General features: G+C 35.8%; 1 protein-coding gene across 2 annotated transcripts in view; it reads right to left on the minus strand.

Annotated features, from left to right (window-relative positions):
- sli (slit guidance ligand) overlaps nucleotides 1-23,464 on the minus strand; it is a 314,085-nt gene that overhangs the window by 32,895 nt on the left and 257,726 nt on the right. For both annotated transcript variants that reach the window (XM_089080719.1, XM_011635126.3), the window contains exons 2-3: nucleotides 1,135-1,206; nucleotides 640-783 (exon numbers count right to left, since the gene is read on the minus strand). In XM_089080719.1, coding sequence (XP_088936845.1) covers nucleotides 640-783; nucleotides 1,135-1,206 — 216 coding nt within the window. The remainder of the gene's footprint in view (nucleotides 1-639; nucleotides 784-1,134; nucleotides 1,207-23,464) is intronic.

A 23,464-nucleotide genomic window follows, 5' to 3' on the forward strand; every position in this document is an offset into this window, starting at 1 on the left:
AGAGAGAGAGAGAGAGAGAGAGAGAGAGAGAGAGAGAGAGAAAGAGACGGATGCGGAGGTCGCGAAACACACATGCGTATTTGCCTGCGTCTGCGGAACCTGACATTCGGACTGATCTCACGTGTAATTATTCTCCCGAGATTTCGCTTCCCTGAGAAAGCCGCGATCCCCCTCGCGCGCGAAATACGGCGTTGGATGTTGCTACAATATTGCAAACTTTCATGACGTTGTAGACTCATTGCAACATTGCCCGTATCTCGCAATGCCGCTGCGCCATTTACCCGCGCGCGTTATGTACCGTATACCGCTGACAGATCGCATAAATCCCGCGGCATAATACGCTCGCGGCTCTTAACGAATTCTGTTCTTACGCTCGTCGATATCTCGCGGCGACGATGAAATATTCGAAATTCGCAATAGCGCCGCAATCACTCCCGTCAAGTCTGTTAGCGTCAAGTCTGTTAGCGCTAATGAATAACGTTAATAGTCATGAATGTCGGGAGATATCTATCTCGTAATTGTATTATCTGTTACGTAAGTGAAATCCGATTGTCGATAGATCTGTTTAAAATTGCATACTAACCATTCAATTTAGGACGTAATAATAATTCGCACCGTAATATGCTCAATCATACTTACAGGCGTTTTAAATTCATCATATTACTGAAGAGAAGATCGGGCAAGTGACGTATTTGATTATTGTTTAACCGTAGTTTTTCCACCGCCACCAAGTCTTGGAAAGCTCCTCTTTCGATGGTATGTATTTGATTGTTGGATAACAATCTGTAAAGAAATATTTTCATGATATAAGAATTAGAATAAGAAATTAAAAAGAAAATGTTATTGCAATATTATAGTAATTAACGCAAATAATTTTTTATATTGACGCGTGTATGTCAATATTTAGATAATATTACATAAAGTTTTAAAGTTTTTGGCCTACATATGTGTAAATGTATTACAAAATTGATGTACTACATCAAAATTCAACAACCCAAATTCTTAAATATTTTGAACATAATTTTCGTCGAAGCGCAGTTACAAATAGAATTATAAAAATTAATGTAAATCAACTATTTGCATTCGTTATTATATAATTAACAAATTTGAATTAAGAGAGTTAAAAATACTTACAAAACGTGTAATGTTGCCATGTCTTCAAAATCTGTCTTGAATATCACCGATACATTATTTCCCTGAAGATCTCTGTAACAAAAGGAACACAGTCGACGTCAATATTTCAGCTTTTAACAAATAAGAAAGATTTATAACTCTATTGCACACATTCATATACTCGTCGCTAAATTACATAATAATCCACGAAATGGAATACACATTACTTCATGTGTAATTGCATCACGTATCGCGTTTCTGATAAAGCATGCTTTAAAAAAGTTTTGTTCCTGACGCGATGCAATTTTCACGCCACAAGATTCGTTGAACGTACAACTCTATCGATTCAACGAACTTAGTTCTGTAGCCACCTTTGACGTGGAATAAAAGCTGAACAATCGCGAGGAGTGAGAATGACGAGAACAGCGGTATCGCTGTTCTGCCAATAAAGGGTTATACCACTCCGTTACGAGGAAGCGTGAATTTACTCTTCACGTCGAAAAAGGAGAAGACTGTGAAGTAGCCGTCAAACACAGCCGTACGCCAAGCGTCTGCCTCCCTCCGGGAAGTTATTAAGGCCTTATTAAATTGGTTCCTTTTCCCGGGGAAACTTTTTATCTGACAAAAAGCTCGGGGTAAGAGCGAGTAACAAAGTCAGCCTACGAACGCTTTCTCCTCTCAGCGCGGATTTCTCCTTTCTGGACCGACGACCGGCGTAAATTATTCCCTCGTTTTCGTCTACTGACGTGTAATTCTCCACCGACGACAAAATGACGGAGTTATATTTCCGGTATCCATATGGGATTTAATGCTCGTACGGATACCCGATAAAATAAACGTGATTTTGTCAACTCGGTTTTCGTTAGTAAATCTCCATTTTTTTTTTATAAATTGATGTAATATCGTATATAGAATCGTATTATATGTCATATAATATGCTTTCTCTGATTACGCGATCTTTATATTTCGTTTGGGTTTTATGACATTATTTGATTCCAATTTCTATATATTATTTTGTGTTAACGATCATTCTTTGCTATATTAATCTAATCTTTATTACGTAGAATTTCGCGAATACATGTACTAATAAATGAATATTTATCAAATGACATCACAACAATCTTAATCAGTCAGAAAAGTTTTGCAAATATATTTGAAGAAAAAGAGATTTGATAAAGGTAGAAAAATCACTTCCGCTGAGTCAGTTGCGAGCTAGTTAATTATACTACCCCACGGTAATGACTATGAATACTTCCCGCTAACTCTATTAAGATATTAAGCGCCCTCCTTAATACGTTGCAGGTAATATCTAATTATGAATCATTATACTTGAAGGAAGCTGAAAATACCTCCCGCGGGAGGAGCATGGCCAATCGCATTATGGAATCGAGGCCCATCGAACCTCGACGCATAATCCACTTTATCGCCGATTTGATTAATTCTCGACGGGATAAAACGGTGACGGCTACCCAGCGTCTAACGAGAGCTTTAGGATCTACCTAACGAACGATGTCACTTTTCCTGTTATCGTTGTCACTACTTCCCATGGTTCTTTTGTGGAACAAGAGCGATGAACGTCATTACGACGAACAAACAATGTCGTCGATAGGATACCATTGTAATATTTTATCTCTTACTTGCATAGTTAAGATTAAAATACCTCCCGACTTACTTTATTATTATTATCGAGAATATTTCTATCTATATCACCAAATTTTTTATTTCAAATTTAAACTAAGAAATTTATCATTCAATTTATATTATTTATTTTAAATATTATTTCTGATAACAAAATCGTTTTATTTTATCATAATGATCGAATGGCAGTGTAGAATAGAAGTTCAACCGCGTGCTTTTCCTCGTTATTACTGCGATCATTCAAAGTCGTCGGCGACATCTTTCATGGCGAAATATCGTGGTTCACGAACCAACCGCCAACTCGCAGAATAAGACAGAAACTTGGCGTGTGCCGTTTGCACGACGGATTTGCGCTTCTAGGAACGTTAATGTGGCCTTTCGCGGAGACCCCCGTCATCTTATGTGGTGTTACGCTCAATTAAAATAGCGCGGCATCTTCTCGGAAAGTAATAACAGCAATCGTTCGGGTAATCATCATCTTGTATGGGGAACCTTTGCCCAGTGAACTGAATAGAGGAGTGTCTGAATGGTGTAAAGGATCCGTTGCCCGAAGCGACAGTTTGCAATTCGTCGGGACAAAATTTCGCAATATGCCGATGTTCATCGTGTTTATTCTGCAAATATCTGCGTTGTCCTATTGACAAAGCTACCGACGAGGAATGTTTGCCAGGTGTCACCTGAAGTTGAAGTTAATTTACGCAATTTCTTTGAGGTAATAAAGTAAAATGATCGTCCTTTTCTTTCTCTACTTTCTATAGCGCGATGGTCATTTGAAATTACTACAATTCTGTATATTTAATTTAATAAAAATGCCTTTGGATCTCGAGTATCGGAAATCCGTTTGGAATGTAGCGATATTTGAAATTGATACAGTTTCCAATCGCTGAATGAGATGGGAATGCATGCGGAGTAATATATCACGATTCAAATATAATTAAACGTAGAGTATTACACGTATTACAATTTAGATGTCGCCATTAAAACGAATTTTCAATGAGCATTGAAAAATTGTCGAGTTGAATTTATAAATAGTGGCAACAGTTTAATTAGGGATTAAATTAAACAAATGTATTATCGCAATTTAGAAAAAAAAGTTAGATAATCCTACGAGAGATTTATGATGATTAATTATCAGTATGTTTTTGCGATTCAGATCGTGAATCTTGTCATCTTGTCATTCGATTCGGTCGCTATGACACCTGTCGGAAAAGTCCAATAACATCCTGAAAGGCACAATTTTCATCTTGTACTTTTGTCAGGCGACTCACGTAACAGCTAACGAAATTACATTTTGCGTCGCCAACCGGGACGTCCGTTAAATACGTTTTCATGGGTTTTCGCAAGGGCAGAAGGGACGCGAGATGGGAGGAAGAGTACTTGACGTGGTAAATCTGACGGGACGGACGTTGGTGAGAAGGAACAGAAAGGGGCAGTCAGGGTGACGGACTCGGTAGACAACGTCTAAGAATAAGGTGTTGGTGGTGCGTGTCTATATTTGTGTTGCGGCGGGGGATGAGAAGGGGAAACGTAAGGGAGGCTGCTGGCAGATGTAATCAAAGTTTGCAGACAACCGCCCCCCCCGAACGAGAGCCTCTGCGAGAAACACCAGGGGGAGGAAACACAGGGGATACCGCCGCGGGATCGGCCGGATATCCGGTCGTATCTCACACGCGGCGGGCGTCGCGCGGTGTGTCGATACGGCTGCTTAATGTCGTAGAAATGTCTCCGGCGAAGATAAGGGAGAGAATCGAACCGCGACAAGGTGAGACGAGTCTATGGGGAGGATCGAACACCGGCGCGAGTCTTGATTTTCTCGCGAGTGGAGCTGCTCGCTTCGTCTTCCCGCCGGGGATCGGGGAATCGAATGATTTATGGGTAGTGATTATATTCAGACTTCGCGTGCGCGCGTTGATATCACGTGCCTGTACGTGTAACTGTTAGGAAATACCGCGACGTAATCCGCCATTTACCATATGCGCCGGATGTTTGGTAGATGCAAAGTAATTCATCGATCGTGACGTGATATTGACAGTTAATGATAGGTTACTACGCGCGAAGTCTCATCAGTTTCGAATTTCAATTTATCTTTGATTTCTCTCAGTTTAGTTATAAATTATATATAGTACACGACGTGTTATCCCAAGAAAGCAATTAAATTAAACTGGATGAAATTGAATTGATCTTTTTTTAAATTTATTTTAAAATAATTCTAATTATCTCTATGTAATAATTATTATGTATTAGATGCTTTAGAACGTTGATGGCAGAAAAAAAGAGGAAAATATATATATCTTTTTTTAATCAGCGCAATAATTTGTGCGATACGATGCGATATGAAAGTTTTCACGCGCGATAATGCACTTCAGTTTGTTTATGTCTCGATCGCACAACTTTTCCACTGATCCGACGCGTAATAACGCACACCTTATGGCAATAATATCTGCCTGCAGGCCGATTTATTTTTCTGGGAAAATATGATCTTTGCTCGATAGATCGCATTTTAGATTTCCAAGCGTATTCGTAGCACCTGAAATCGCAGATCCAGATAAGTTGAATATTGCATTTAGAGCGACTGCTCGTTTCTGCACGCGATTGGACTTCTGCTCCCGTGAAAATTTCACAGCGAGGAAAGCGAGGAACGGACAGAGACAGCTGCGCAGTGAAAACATCATGTCAGATAAGAAAAAGAACCGCCGCTCACGGGGAGGAAATATAGTCTTCTGCATGTCGGCGCAAAAATGCAAATGGAATCTCTTGATTGAGTTTACCGGCGAGGCGCCGACGTTCTTGATGTCTCTGGTTCAGCAGGGGTGAAAAAAAAGCGATGAAGGCATCGAGTCGATTTGACGTATCGACGGCTTTCCGCTCGACTCGCTACTCTCGAATAATCGTGACAGATGGAACGGAAAGAATGTGAACGGCACGTGGTGGATTCCATAAGTGAATAATTGGACACAGAAACTATATTATTTATAATTGAAATTTTACTGCTATTATCGTTTACATTTTGTTTCGCGGGAATTTTGTCGTACAATACAACAACTTTTATGTCTGTTTAATATGGACTTTCCAACATGTGAACAATTTATATCACTGTTTCGCTGGATAATATAGATGAGACAAACGTTTGTGCATATTGCGAGACAATAATAGTTTAATTGTGAGTTGAAAATGAGGACCGTGATTCACAGCATAATAGTTTGGCGTGGAAAGCAGATGGCATTTACTAGACGTTTTGTGCTCTGTCCCGGAACAATGCAATTAACATAGTGTTTAAACTTAAGCTTTGGTCGCATTACCGTGGAAACTTATTGCGGCAAGAGAGGTTGAAGCGCAATAAACATACGCTGACTTCTGAAACATTCAGACGAGATTCTACGCTGTAACGCAACGTCGCCGAGACCGCGTTTGAATTTATCGGGCTGGCGTTCCTCCAGATGAAATTTCTTTTTTGTCTCGTGCTGGTTAAGTCATTCCTTATCATGCACATGTCAACCCAGTGAAATCAAATATTAACGCCCGGATATAAAATCAATGCTCGTATGCTTGTATATTACGGTGCCATATAGCGATGTATCAACTGTGATGTATCAGCAACGTGGCATTTTATATATGTGAAAATAAAATGTCGTAAAGACGAAGGAAGTGCCCTGCAGACGGGAAGTACTCGGGAATGTGAAACTCGACAATCAATAAAAACATGACATTTGTCATAACGATATCGAGAGCTGCTTCCGCATGAATTTCTTATGACTATCGTAACAACCATTGTGAGGAAGTCTATGAAAAATGAAAAAAAAAAAAAACTATCGCATTTGAATTAGGCTGTTTCTTACTTTATTGAGAAATAAATAAAATAATTTTCGTTGCTCTATCCATTTCTCGAGAAAAATTAATAACGGAGATAATTTATATTATTTATAATTGTTGTGTGGGATTAAAAAATATAAATATTTTTGATATTATGTTTTCTATAATGTCATATCAGAATTCGTATTATATCATACGTTATGTGTCAAATTATACGTTGTAAGGCCAATCTTTTTGTGGTCAATAGCACAGCTTTGTCCGTGACATCGATTTACAAACGACCATTGTCTTCAACAAGAGAATCATTCGGTCCGTCTCTGAGCAACGCTATTCAAAGCGAATGTCATGTTTCTTAGACGCAGTCCAGACCAGCAATAACAATCGCTGTTTGTGGCGCAGGAACGCGGCCGGTCACTAATTCGCCCCCATGCATTTTAGCATTTCTCTACCATCAGCTGCGTGAGACGGCCTGTTAGTGTACACCCAGCTATGGAATCGAAATGCTAAATATCCGTGGCTATGTATATAAGCGAAAGTGGCGGAGGAGCGCCAAACTATTGTTCCACTTCCGTAGCTGTCGGGTCGGCGCGATTCGTTTGCCGACACAAGTAGTTCAGCAAAGACAAATGCGGGGCCACGTATAAAGGAGCTGACCTAAAATACCGCGAAGAAAAGCTCCTTGGAGTTTGCACTAAACGCGGTAATTGATCGATCGATTTGTCATTCGGCCGGTAAATTACTTCTTAATTTGTTTTTAGAGTCTCTCTCTGTTACTTAGAGTCTCGAGCGAAAAGCAAATATTTCTTGGAGATTATAAAAACATTTTCCGCTTAAATTGAAGGAAATGCCGAAATGAGAATATTGTTATTTCGTATATAGAGATAAATAAATTAATAATTACAATTACGATTGCAAATATAATATATGCATTACAAAATATGTAAATATATCATTTATACATTAATTATGACTGCAAAATATGTTATTATAACTGTTGTGCATGAATATATGATTTTTAATGATAGAGTTTAATGATATCTTCTTTACACAAGAGTTTGACATTAGATATCGTAATTAAAAATACGTAATTAAAAATAATCCAAAACATCTTTTCATATATCATTTATAACAATATTTGATACCTTGCAAACGACAAGGTGTACCTTGTGACCTCCGAGTACTCGAGGTCCCCCATTATTTTAAGTGGCGATGCCTGCAATGTAACCGAGAGCAGTAAAATATCGTTTCGCCCGGAGGATATATTACACTTTTAAGAATTTCCGACAGTGTGGGTGGTTCGTTAGCGGGTGTAACTAGTCAAGCAAAAATAAATATTCGCCCACGTAAGCGGCGGTGCAACACGGTCTGACCCGAAGAACTACGGAGCATGGAAATAACCTGGAGCCTTTTTACAATTTAGATAAGCGTTCGCGCTCGCGTATATTCGAATCACCGATCAACCGTAGATTCAGCTATGCGCAACGAGAATTTATCCAACAACGTTAGGTATTACGTATATTACCTCATAAATATTCAGCGTAAAAAATATGAGCGATTATTTTATCATAAATTTCGTAAAGCCGATCTGCGTGCCTTCGTTAACACGTTCCAGATACGAATACAGGTCATCGATCAGACATGGCCGCGTAACACAGTAAATATATGTGACCATTGATTCTTTTTCAGATAAATCTGCAAGGACTGACAATGTTAGGCGAAAACATTTACAAACGCTGCTACTGTCAATAACCATTATTATATAGACAAACGTGTCTTTTGTTTGTAAAAAACAAATATTTGTAGTATACATTTGCTTAAAATTGTTGTTCCGTTTCATGAATATGCTTGTAATTTCAATAAATTTGCACCGTGTGCAATTTTTAAGTGGAAAAAACAAGCGTTGTGCCGGCGTTGAGACAATTTATAAAAATTTTTATTTTTCTCCTGACAGATAAAGAATCGGTACTATAATAATTAATGTATGCATTTTGTTAACAAATATTGTATAGGAAATTATATATGTATTGACGAGAAAATAGCATTCGAGCAACAAGATATGTCGATACGTCGCCGTATTCTTCTTAATATCACTTTCGCGACCTCGGAACGCTCCAAAGCAGCAATTTGTAACATTTTATCCAGCGGAAACGCATGCATCTCCCTCAAGGTTTCCTGACAGTCGTACACTGGCAACCGGTGCAACTGGTTCAGAAAAGACAAATGCCCTGGTATGTATAACGACCGACGTGGACTCGCCGTAATACGGAGGAAACGACGTAGAGTCCCTTAGATTTCAGATAGTCCTTGTAGTTGCGCGATTTTTCTGTGTTTCTTACCCTCCAAGTGGACCGACCCCATATCGCGAGAACATAAAGTGGGCACGATGACCCACGCGAGCGCTTTATCGCGATAGCGTGCATCTCGCGAGCCGGGCATCCCTCCCACGCTGTAAAACAGAACGTACCGCGCGCGTCTATTACGCTCATCGTGTAATTCAGGAACGCGGCGGAATGCGTCAAGTGTTCAGGACGCAAGATGAAATCTGTGTTTCGTGTACCGACCAAGCGCGAGGATGCGTCTGCCGTGTGTGTTACAGTAGCAATTACAGACGGGTGGGAAGGGAGCAGAGTTATGATAATGATCGTTGAGAGAACCAAGTTTCTCTTTCCGAATTAAATTCTTATTTTTTTCTATACTATTCCATAAAATTCATAAGATATAAAGTAATTAAATAAAATTGAATAAAATTGTGCGAACCTTTTGCATTTATATTTTTTACAAGAAATCGTTGATTTATATATTTCTTTATGTTCTTTAAGAAATATTTGAGAAATGGAGATTGTTGCTGTTATAATTGAGAAAGAAATATAGCATAGTAAAGAAAATTTTTGATTTTTTTATTATTATATAATATTTTAATAGCGTATCGGATTTTAATTAAAATAAAAAAATCTAGGATAAAAGAATAAATTTCGAGTTAAAAATGATTGGGGCTGGAAAATATTATCCAATGGATCTAATTTTTATATTTCGTAAGAATTGAAATCATAAAATTTTAATAAAAATAGGAAGAACAAAGTAGCATTAAATATTCATTGAAATCATAAGAATCTTAATTTATTAAAATTACACAATTTTACGAAACGTAAGAGATAATTCGAGAAAAAAATGAGAATAATAAACGTAAACATAAATCCACATAAATGTTTTATCGATTAAAAAATAAAAAAAAAATCACAAATTTTTCGATGGTTCGATGCGCAGCTCGAAAGTTCATTCGTTTGTGAAATTGGTTTGTGGCAATTGGTTTGTAACACAAAGAGTAAAGCGCTCAGTTTCACTTATTTATAATGCGATGCGTGTTTTGTGGCGTGGCGACGAATTGCTGACACTAATTCTGGGCGTTTGTATTTACCGCCCACGGTGCAAGTGAGAAGCCGTGTATGTACACATGGCCTCCATTCATGGGGCGCGACTCGAAGCGAGCGGGAGGTGTCGCGAGCCGTTTCAAACTCCACGCGAATTTATCTCTCGAAATTTAATCAATCTCTATGAGCAATAGGCAATTATCGACACGTATGATAATTATTTTCCGCCATCACGACGATAAACGAAGCGGCTGTATGTCGAAAGGTATTTCAGTCGATTCAATCAAAATTATAATGGAAGTTTGGGATTGTTTCGTGGCAATATTGCGATACGTTTTAGGCAATAATTTCTTCAATGCCACGCTCGTATCAGACGCATTGCATTGTCTTTCAAAGCGCACTCGCGGCAGATAACAGCGGAAAGCTCGTATAAAATCAGCGTAATTTCCACGCAAAAATCGGTATTTATCAAATGCAAAGAAATAAATCAGTTTCGCGCGATGAGCATTCGCAAATATTTATTAATTTATCTCGCGGAATTTATATTCGAAATGTAACTTGATCGCATGCATGCAATATTGAATTTGGATTATATATTTCTTGAATGGTACGTTGCGCCTTAATTAGCAATTAATGCGATTACATCGAATTATATTGCACGATATAAGGATCAGATTGCTAATACACAAATCTCGTGGGTAATTAATCTCGAGAGTGCTGTGTAAAGTGTCGCGCGATTGCCTTTCGATCGTATCCCGATAATCAGTTTACCCGCAATGGTAATTAATCGCGTTTTCGCGAGTGTATGCTGTGAGTGACGAATCTGACAACTTTGACAATCTGAGAGGAGGGCGAAGCCTGGGAGGCATTAGTCAATGGGGCGGAGGGGGGGGGGGCTATGAGATAAACGAATACGTATAATTTTATTCTTTAAATCATATTAGTAATTTTTATTTTTTTCGAACAATTTATTGCCATGATTTTAATAATAGAATTACGGAAAAGCATTTATTTCTGAAATTATATAAAAATTTATATCTAAAAGAAAAAGTTTTCTCGAAAATTATCCAACTATTAAATATTTGCTTGAAGAATATATAGAAAATTATACAATAATTATTTTTTGAAATATTAATTATTTTGCAACGCTGTAACATGATTCCTTTTATTTGTATGTTACAGGTCAATAGTCGACAACTCCGCTGTTGCGCATCGGTCGGTGAGTAACAAAATAACTGTTATTTTATATTGAGGCGACGGATTTATGAAAAAAAATTGTCAAACGTGTATATGATGTATTTGGATATACGTACATATATTCAGTTAACTGTAACATAAAAAAATGTAGAAAAATGTATCTCATATTATCCATAGTTTAAAAATGGATAGATTAAAAAAGAATAGACTTAAATAACTTTAATTCTGGATGTATGAACTGGATGTATGAATTCATTGATTTATTATGTAGGTCTTTCAAAAGAAAAGTTGGAGTTCATTGTTTCGAAGCATTATTTTCGTTATCTTATTTTATATATACTAATACACAAATACTAAAAATATCAGTTGTTAAATCTGTTTGTTTAAATTTAAATCTAGCTTTCACAGATATAAATAAAGATTCATTATTAAACTAAAGATTAAATATTTACTTTTATGTATTGTATTTTAAAGACGTTTTAATTATGCAGTATTATCCTATCCGACGGAGTACAATAAAATGGCTAAGGGAAGGGAACGTAGTGAGTTTTATTTAAAGGAAATCTTTTCATACATTTTACATCACCACATAAAACCGGACTCGGGTATATTACGCGTGAATTGTAATAAAATACATGGTGATGCAAAATGCACGAACCACCTACGCATGAGCGAGGAATTTCTCGACCAACTTGCATAATCGTGACAGAATAATACGCGGCGAATCGGATAAATCATCTGTATGACGAGACACCGTTTGCTCGCGCGATCTCCCGCAAGAAACAGTGGAAAAATAATTAAGAACTTCGGCACGAAGATCAAAGGGCCAAGTTCGTTAGACGACCCCGACGGTACTTTTACATCCGCGCAATCAGCGGATCGCGGAGCGGCATTGTAATCAAGATAATTAAACAATGCCGTCCGTCCTCCGTGGCCTCGCGCTCAAATATTAAAATCGTTCAAGTTCGCGCTCTGTCTGTTCTGTGCTTCAGAGTTCTGTTTCGCTGCACGGCATCCAAACAGTTCTTCAAAGAACATCAATACTTCGCGTTAATGCTCATCGAGCCGAATCACTCACGATCATTTCTGCCAGTTGTGAAATACTGATTGTTCATGTCGATCATATTTTGTAGCTCACTTTTTGATATTTTTAAGTTGTTCATTTCTTCGCGATGTAAAAAGTAAGATATATTATGTTTGGTAACATAATTTTCCTTAAAAATGATGCATCTAAAAGTTGATTAAAACATATTAAATTTTCGGAAATATTAAATTTTTAAATTTACATAATTTAAATAAAATTCTAAAAATTTTCATGAAATTATTTGTAAAATCTTTTTATTTGACCTGACTTTTTATTTATAATATACACACATATATTAATAATTATGCAATACTACATTTAATTATAAGATATACTTTATTCAACATAATAAAATACATGACATAATAAAATAAGCGAAATTTGTGTAAGATGGTATTAAGTTGCATTTTAAATATAACTGGGAATATAAATTTTCATTTATGATTACAAAATATCATAATATATTTGTCAGCGAGTTACTCACGTAGAATATCGTTAATTGCGATTTATATGGCTGGGTCGAGTGAACTTGTTAAAAACATATACTTTTCTCATTATCTATTAATTATCTATTACAAAATTACTTTAACATTATCTATTAATAAATTACAAAAATGATTGAGAAATTTAGTTTATCAACATTGATAAATAGTACAACTTGCAATATTTTCAGGCAAATATAAAGTATTTTTTATTTTTTTTACGTAAATACGATGTAATTAAATATAAGTCACGGATTACTCGACGAAACTATTAAACTGCCTATTGATGTATTTTAAAACTGCACACACACAAATCTGTTATTTCATACATTTGATTTTTATATTTTAAAATAATTCCGATTTTGCCTTTATTTTCATCATGAAAGGCTTTAGTATATGAGAGATATTTTTGTATAAGATTAAATTAGGACATTGAACGAAAACGATCCGAAATATTGTTGAAGCTTTTGTCAATGACAATGATATTCAAAGCAAATATAGCTAAAGAATATATATTTCTCGTTATAAATTTAAAAAAATTTCATCTGAAAACATAAATAAAGGGCGCTGTTGATCAGAGAGAAATTCCAAAAATTCTGAGTTTTATTAAAGTGAGATTGGAAAACTATGACTATATTGATCAAAGGATGTACAATTTATACTCTAGTTATTATTTAGATTTAGTTTATATTTACACAGATTTCCAATTATTAAATATTATTCATACTAGAATTTGGTTTTATCAATTTAATATTTAAACATATTTAAAAGGGCTATTATCCACAACAATAAATGTAATTATTTATTAAAGAGCTCTTTCTCGCGTATAAATTGCTATTCGAATGTGATATTTATAAAATATTTAATTTGAAATTCGCATCATTATTGTTTCTTTTTATTAACGGATTCTATAAAAGTGGCAAATAATTTTAGTTTTTGTTATAAAAAAGTCGTCGCGCGATATTGATGTTGAAATATACGTAGTGGGAGTATAATGGCGACCACTTTTTTATTCTTCCCAACGTGCGCGCAGCAATTAACGAAAAACTTCTCGAGGCGGAAGTGCCTGTCAGAGTCGTGCATTTTAGCGCTTCTGTTCTGTGCTATTTTTTTTTTCGCGTGGAAGAACGCCTGGGAAAAAATGCTTTTGCCTTTACGTCATTTTTTCGTTTCTGCTCTTTCGTTGTCACGTCCTTCGTTAATCACGTCATACCGTCAGTCTTCGTACTCATTATAAACGTGCACGCTGTTACACTTGACTTTTTTGATTACAACATCCAAATGCAATGCATCTGTTATAATTTCCTCAACGTGACAGAGGAGCGTAGTTTTGATCATTATTGCAATTTCAAAATAATTTCAAAATTTCTTTATACTTATACCGATAAAATGTAATTTGACACGTTAAGTCAAATACACGAGATCTTTGCGATCTGTCAGTTTCATTTTCTCTCTCACAGGTAGAGAAGAAAAGTAGAAATTATAAAAAAAGTTTTTGTCAGAAAAGCTTTACCATTTATTACCTTCGTTTTACATTCAACGATTTATTAAATTATGGTACATAACAATACATGTATGAGAATGCATAGAATAAAAGGTAATTAACGTCCAGAAAAAATTACAATAAAATACTACGAGTGTGTAGCCTGTTACGTGTATAAATTCCCAGACGCTTTCGGCCTGGCTGTATATTTGCGAGGTAAATCACGGACGATGTACATCGCTCGTCGAGGATGAAGTTACACGCATACTCACGCGTTGGGATACGAACGTAGCGCGCAACGCCGCAAGCGAAACTTGAAAGGGTGCGTGTTCGCTGCATAGAAACAAAGGGAAAGAGAAAGAGAGAGTGCACGACGTGCTTTCATGCTCGAAAATCAAGCGTCTAAATCTAAACGGCGCCGCGACATGACGCCTCTTTCTCTCTCTCTCTCTCTCTCTCTCTCTCTCTCTCTCTCTCTCTCTCTCTCTCTCTCTTTCTGTCTCTCTTTTTGGGCGACAACTAATTACCGTTAACGTGAGCCGCTTAATTAGCGTTAACATTAACACTTCGCCGTTGATTTTCGCGACGGAAACTACAAGGTCCGCTTCGAGACCATAACAGATCACTGTCCGTACCGTTCGAGAATTTATCTCGCCGACGTTTGAATTAGAATCTTGCTAGAGGGAAAAAAAAAAATCGGAAGATTTCAAAATAGGTCGGATGGTTCTAAATTTCATGTCAGGTTTGTTATATAAGTCGTTGTGAAATGCAAGTTATAACGGAACTCCTGCACTTCATCCGTGATTTATCAACGAATACCAGGGTACATGTTACGCAAATCATAACCGTGAAATATTTAGATATTTTTTTGAAAAGAATGTTGAATATGAGGAATAAAGGAGGAAGGTAGCACAATCCAATTGGTGAGCAGCGGGATTATTTCGCCAGTCGATTTCGCGATAAATCCAAAAATTCAGCCCGCGAATAACTGAAACGCAGCGTCGAAGGCTTATGTATTTTTATGTTGTTAACGGCACCCGGGCAAAATTCCGCGCGCGAAGAAGCGTAGAGGGAAAATGCCCAGGATCAGTCAATAAATATGGACGTATCGGATTTTTGTACATTTTCGCGTGGGGAAAATCCGCTGCCTCTGAAAATAAAAGAAGTGACAATGCCAGATTTTTGCCGGAGGTTACGATGGATTTGTGTTTCAATTTAAAGTTGAAATTTCAATTTAGATGCCTGCGTATTGCCCGCAATAACGATACATTGCAACCTCGCAGTGTCGTCCTCTCGACATGTAAGGCAAATCGAACACAAAGTTTATCACTTGGTATTGGCATCCTGTATTTTGAGAGAAATCTCCTGTAGTATCGATCTGATAACAAATTGAATAAATAATTCTACAACTCGATACTCGTTGGTACGTTGGTACCAACCCTTAGAGCAAACGATATATTTTCATATACGTTTCCCGACTTACATCTCGTCTTTTTCCCTCTTCCTTTTCCCTTTTCGCACGAAAATCCACGGGAATAACGTCATAATCCTTTTGCACAATTGTACAATTTAAACAAGAAAGCGAAGCTCACGTGTTTGAGCATAATCAAACTCGGCTTTGTAGAGGATTCAGTAATTAAGGAAAATCGCACCCCGCTACTACTTGAAATGCATGCTCATATAATTGAGCGTACGTTCGCGTTTTTCTCCCGTCATGTGACGTTTCACGAGTTATCAAGATGTTTTTCCAGCACGAAAGAAGGATTAATGTCCTTCACACTATATGAAAAGCTAAATCCAGGAAAATGATATATCTTTTCGAAAGAGAATCCTTCAGCCCTCTTTGTAGCTTTAAATAATATTAATAGATATAATTATATTTTATGACGCATTTTTAGATGATGCTCAAAAATTAACTACTTTTCAAACAATTTATGTGTCACGAGGAGAAAATTAATCACGTTTGAATTTTTCATATTCTGTATAAATAACTGAATAATGAATTTTACAATTGATTTTAAATTATCCCAATTATTTAAGTTTTTCTATTAACTTAATGAATAACTTCTTGTGGATGTGTGTGTATGTACAAAGATTAATGCTATGAATGCATTTTGCTAATTACATAAGCCTTTTAAGTTCTTCGGATTCATTTTGTGCTAATTTCAATTTAGGTATCTATCTTAACTTAGTTATCTAATTAGCGTAAAAGGTTTTTGAAAAACATGCCTAGAAACTTAAAAATATATTAATTGTATGATTAATTGACGAAAATGATTAAATGAAGAAAATTATTAGTTTTAATTCACATTTGGTTTATCAAAGCAGAAAAAGTTTATAAAAAGTTTATAAATTGTATATAACCTTAATTAAATAATTTTGATATCGCACATATCATTAATGAGTTATCGTGGTTGAATTATCTGCGAGTTAAGTGTATTTGCATGTCATCAGACAATCTTTTATGAATGATCTTTTATGAATGACTTGTAAAATGCATGTAAAAACGATGTACATGAAATATTTGATCTTACATGACACAATTATAAAAGAATAAAGTTCCATTTTGTATTTATAATAAAAATAGTATAAAGAGAAATAAAACCCGCTTATTTTATTTAACATTAATACGTTATCGTATTTTGCACAAAAATTTAAAAAGAAAACAGAAGAATATTTCCATTATTTCCATTTATTTATTAATTTTTTTATAATATAAACAAACTTTTTAATTTGTTTTAGAAAATTGCACTTTTAAAATGCACTTTTACAATGAACGAAAATAACATTATATAATACATATTGCACATATAATGACAGATTTTAATTTTTGATAAAATTGAAAAGTTGTTACATAATATTTATTTTTTAACATTTAGAAATTTATACTGAATCCAAAAATTTGAACGTTAAAATTAACTTCATGCATATATATAAAATTACATATTTCTTTAATGGAAAATATATAATTTTATATATATGCATAAAGTTAATTTTAATATAGATTCTATAATTATAATAATTGTTATTAAGTGTGTGTGTATGTATATAATGGATATAATGAATAATTCGTATAACATATCATCGTTTTGAATCGTATTACAGAGAACTATTGATCCTTCTAGTAATCTAATAATAAAAATTAATCCTAATTTGATGGTTTAAATCCGAATACGTAATAATTGGATCATGAATAATTGGATCATTAATGTGTATTTATGGAATGTCGATGTTGACTTACCGAGTCTCAAAAGCAGTGTGCATTACGAATGATGCGCGCTGCGCTATTAATAGCTATATTTATTGCTCATTCTACATGTGCGTTTCATGTAAATAAATCCTTGGTGACCCGCGCTTGTTAATATCAACGATTATGTTATATTATAGTTAAAATGGTAATACCATGTTTTCGTAACATGTCCGATGCATACTGCGCGTATTTCTCTAATACGTTTAACACATTATCATAAATATCGTCGTGACTGATCACATGGTTGCAGTCGAATATTCGTTGTTGATGACCGCGGGCACTTTACAATTTAGCATGACATTCATTTCAGCGCATTTACATGCTTATCTTTTACGGGGAACGCGATTATGGCGCACGTTTTTATGCAATTGCCATAATCTCAAAAGTTTAATCTGCTCGATATCTTTTTAATCGCGCAGGAATTTGCAACGTTATAAATTTTAATATCTATTGCTTTAAAGTAACCGTAATTTATTTGACAAATTTGCGCATGGTATTTAATTATTATGATCAAGCGATGTATAATCGGTGTTTGTAAGTCTAGAAATGTTGCACAAGAGAAAGCACGTTGAGTAAATACGCTTTGATCGTGCGGTTTAAACATTTGGGACGGTATTTGCGCACAAAGCGACAGAGAACGGGCGATCGAGGCGTGTACAATACACCTATTTTTCGCGCTGTTCGCACCATTGATCACCTCTTTCCCTCTAACGCGAATATGTGATCGAATAAACTACGTCGCTCATTTCGCGTTTGTTTTATCATGCGATATCGTGTCATCGGCTCATCTAATTGCTATTCTAGAAAGTCTGTAGCGTACACTCGACCACTACAATAAAATACGATTCGGATCGTTATTAAACAAAAACGTTAAAAGCTCTTTCGGGTTGCGTTAATTCGATATTCATGTAAGTGATTGCTCTTGTAAAGCCGACACTGACAGAGACAACTTTATTTTAAGAAGGCTCGATGTACCTTATAATATAAGCGATGATAACACAAAACCATTTCTTAATATGAAATTCTTATATTAAGTCGCTTCTAGCTACGATTATAAATACATTCATATTTTTATTTAGAAGATCATAAATTATATCGTAAAAGGAAGATAATAGCTGACCGAAATACCATAACGGTTATTAACCGAATGTAATAAGCAGCGCATTGTCCTTGGTAACCAAGTTTCAGTGGTTCTGCTATATAATGTTCTCCGCAACTCCGGTTGATATGTATTTCGCACGAGCGCCATTATTGAAATTGCGGTTTAATACCGCATACCGCATTATACGACGCATATCGCGAAAATTGAATTACGAAGAAAAAATACGCGTATATATTATAAATATATGAATATATACATGAATATATATATATATATATATATATATATATATATATATATATATATATCGCGCAGAGGTTTGTTGTTCATTCTCTAGCAAACGTTAGGTGCCGCATCGTTTTATTATCGCTTTTAATTTTAAACTCCACGGTTTCGGAAGTTTTAAAGCGGATTTCGCGATTTATGAGTTTACGCGTACACACCGAGCGCGGCCCTCTGTACACGCGTCACCGGGTAACAGGTACACATTTTATCACGGCATGGTCGGAAATAAATTCCATGGCACGCAACAGGAAAATTTGGCTTTTTAAACGCGTCAAGTATTTATGGTTAATAAAATTTTCCGGACTGCCTGTCTCCTCCCTCCCGTGTGCGCGCGCGCGCGTGTACAACTTGCCTGCGTTTTTCATTTTACGCGTTACTACCAAAGCGCGTCACTCTATTAATTCCGGTCCTTTGTGCGCGACGGATCATTTGTTTGCTACTCGTGTAATTAAAGTAAACGAGTCGTCGGCTGCACGCGTCGGGCCGATGGCGAGACGGGAGCCGGAATAGGGCGATGCCCGTTGTTTCCTCCGAGAAATCGCGAGCGCTAACGAGCCGGGAATGTCTTCAATAAATATCAACGTTTTAATTAACATAATGCGGCGGCTTTATTGCCCGACATTTATCGTTGTCGCGTAACTCTCGTGCACGGGTGAAACACGTCGCACTTTAATTGCACGGTGCCATTATAAAGCCGCCGTTGTGATATAATGCGAATGAGACTATCGGCTGAAAGTTCCGAACGAAAATGTCTGCGAAGAAACAATCGTAAGTGATTCGCGTTCCCTTTTGTACTTTCCTTCTCTTGCGTCTCGAGAACGGCATTTCTATTTTTGCTTAAAAATTGATCGAGAAACGGAGTAGTTAGTTTAGTTTCGCAGCAAGATTCTGCAGGATGATTCTGAAAATTAATTTCTGTGAATACAAAAGCATGACATAGATGTAAATATATATTTAAGATTAAGAAAATTAAAAGTTGTTTTGTGTAATTTGGAGATAATATCAGTTTTAATTTTTCTATTATTTCTTATTTTCAATGCAAAGGCAACCTATTAAAGAAATGCATTGCCTCTTTACGTCCACAATAGATTGCAATTTGCGTTGTAAAAGGTACAAAGTAGAGACGTCCATTAGTAACATTAAGAAATATTTTGGCCTCATCTAGCCGTTTCTCGCTAATGGATTCATAATCTTAATACTACTGAACTCAAGTAAGCTCGCGTGTCTATGCCCGATTCGATATTACCTTACCACAACTGCGGGGCTTTCTTTCCATCCGTTTTTTTCTTACCCTCGCAAGTTTCAACCTCTCCCTTCATCGCTTTAAGATACTGCTGGGAATTAATCGCGATGGACCGAGCACTCACGTCCAACGATGGATAAAACCTTTTTCCGCGCGCGTGACGCGACTGTTACCATTGGCTCGAATCCACTCGTAACGAATGTTCCGGAATTAATAATACATGCACACGTAGCTCCACCAGCATGAAAAGTCAAGGGAGAACGCAGAGAAGCCATCTATTTCGAACCCTCCTGAGCATAGTGCATTTTTGTAATGCGAAAGGACAGGGGATGTTCCCCGAAATTACAAAAATAATTGAACAAATATGATTGCAAAAACATGTCTATAATTATCAATTAATGACAAATTCAAGTATAATATAAGTATAACGTAAGTGTACCGTAAGATATTTAGTATTACAAGTAACAAATATAATGAAAAATATTATTTTATACAAATTTAAAAATATATATATTTAATATATCCGTATTACTCTTTACCAAGTAAACGCTAACGAAATTAATAAAGAATGAATAAAAAAATTGTCAGGATCTAGCATTTTATTCATAATGATATTATGAAATATTGCGGTAATTATTCCATTCAATCTTTATATTTTTTAAAGGGTCTTTATTTTCTATGATCTTCAATCTACAGTGAAATTGCGAGGGTAGAGTCAATTAAAGGTTTTACACAACCCTGTATGCAATAAACTTGCAATATCGGATTGATATTAATTAGCCACGAGGAAGCACCATAAAGACATTACGATGGTGCACCGCGGATCCGCGAGTAATTATTAGCGATTTAATGCCCCATCGACCGAGAACCCCATAGAATATTAGTATGCATGGTGTTTCGTAGCAACGGGAACTATGAGGACATCGTTATATTCTTTATCGTCGCTTTTTATGCTCTTTTCCTTTCGCCAAATTATCCATTCGCCATACATTATTCTGACTGGCGGTATGTGGCATCGATTTCTCTGCAACATCCTGCGGATCCTAGAAATTTCTCGATCGAACCTTTTTGCATTTAATAATTTTGTCGCGAAATATTAGCGTTACTGAAATTCTTCGAGTTCTATCAGTGCTAGTACCTCAACGAACAGATTGCGATGTTAGATGGAATTTTCACTGAGCGTTCGATATTAATCATGAAAGACCAAGTTTCCTACATAAATACTTTTACTTTTATTATCTTTTATTTTTGTTAGAAAATTATTTCTGATAAAATTTTACGAAAAATATTTAAATGAATTTATATTTTTATAAAATTTATCTTGATACGCTTTATATCATAATATTAACACATTAATGTCGAAAAATATTTGTGAAGCAGCTAAATTTAATTTATTATTAAAAATAGCATATAAATTTTAGAAGATTTGAGATTTTTATTTCCTTCAACTTACTCAATGACTCAAATTACATTTCTGTAGAATATTTAATTTATTTTTAATAGAAGAATAAATAATACTGAATATTAAAGAAATTATATAATTATCAAATCTCTCTCTCTCTTTCTCTCTTCTCTCTCTCTCTCTCTCTCTCTCTCTCTCTCTCTTTCTCTCTCTCTCTCTCTCTCTTTCGAATAATGAAATTACATTCATAGAGACTTGAAAAAAAATTAATATTATTCTCTGGAAAAAAGCGAATGCTTTATATTTCAATATTGGAAATTTCTCTTACTTAATAAAAATAATGTCTTTCTTTGAAAGATACTAATAAACATTTAATGTATAATATATGTATAATATATAAAATTAAAATTAATGAAAATAACACATCAATGATGCTCTTATATATATATTATGTATATATATATATATATATATATATGTTAATCGATTTTGTGCACTTCTATTAATAAAATTTCGTCCAGAAATGCAGTTACGCTAAATCTACAAATGTGACAAAAAACTACCGCTTTGTGTCCGCTTTTTATCATCGGTCGCGTGATTATGGTAACAGAGCCAGCGGGCAGTCCATTAGCCGTAATAATTCCATAAAATCTGCTTCGCTAGCGCGAAAAAAGTAGAGCCCTGCTCGTTGTGAGTTTTATCGCCGGCTGTTTTCTGCCCTTCTCTTTTTCGGACCTCCCTTTTCGTCCACGTCGAGAAATTCGCGGCCAGCGTATCGCGCTCTCGTATCAACCGTGACGTACTGGTTTTATAGTGTCTGTTAAAACAGACACTGGCTGTTACACAACCAAGGGATACCATGCCGGTGCCTGTAGTTGCATTTATGTCGTGGTACGTGAAAATCCGATATCTGCCAGGTTTGCATTTGATCCATACGTACAGATCGACTCACGACAAATCATGCTACGAACTTTGATAAGATTCGTCATTAAGATTCGTCATTACGTATAACATGCAGACTGTAAGTCTTTTATCGAATTCACTTTCTTCTTTTCCCTGCTGATATCAGAAGCATCATCAAGGTTACAAATTACGTGCACATATTAACGTACGCTATATACTCGCATTTATCAAATAATAATATAACAGTGAACATTAATAAATGATAATAAAACACAAATTTGAAATAAATTGAAGAAAACGTGAACATTGAAGAACCTTTTATGATTATCTTCTTAGAAATTAGATTCTTTCGATAAATGCAGAATTAATTATATTACAGCAATTAATATTTATACTGGTCTTGTACATTCGTATGAGCAAGCATGTAGAGGCCGCACTTTCGAATGTCCTTGCTTTGGTATTTGATAATATTGACTCTCACGGAGAGTCTGATAGGGTTTCGGGAGCAACCCCAGGGACATGCCATTACCGGCCTGGTACACCGTAATAATTTAATGGGCGCGAAGTGGGTCAATGCCGGTGAGACGGCGATATTGCTTTTATAGCCGTGCTTTCGTGCGGGCTTCACGAACAGTGCTCACCGTCTTAACCACAAAGATTTGCATTACAAAAGAGAAATCTGTTTCGGGCTTATCGCAGGCCGAAGCTCGTGGAAATCGGAGCGCCGCGTGTTAAGTTGTTTCATGAAGCGGGAGCGATCATTTCTGGCTCCATATTTAGAATAAAATTAAATTGTTTCTTTTTTTTTTTATCGAAATCGACTTGGAGTTTATGCGTGATAATCTTGAAAAAAGGTATAGCACAAATGGAATTCGCAAAGTGAAACCTGGCAATCGCTCGAAGGTGCTCGATAAGCCGAGCAAATTGCATTCAAGCATTTGCGTGCTATGGGGACTTGGGACGATAATATGATAAGACACGTGATAAAAAGCCTAGTGGTACTTTAATCTATATTTACAACTTTAGTTATATAGATTTAATTTAGAGAATTTTAATCTAGAGTTTTTTACACGTATTCAAAGAATAAATTTAAAAATTAAAAAA

The sequence above is a fragment of the Pogonomyrmex barbatus genome, unplaced genomic scaffold (genome assembly GCF_055798465.1).
Source record: "Pogonomyrmex barbatus isolate J1 unplaced genomic scaffold, ASM5579846v1 scaffold1, whole genome shotgun sequence".
NCBI classification, from domain to species: domain Eukaryota; kingdom Metazoa; phylum Arthropoda; class Insecta; order Hymenoptera; family Formicidae; genus Pogonomyrmex; species Pogonomyrmex barbatus.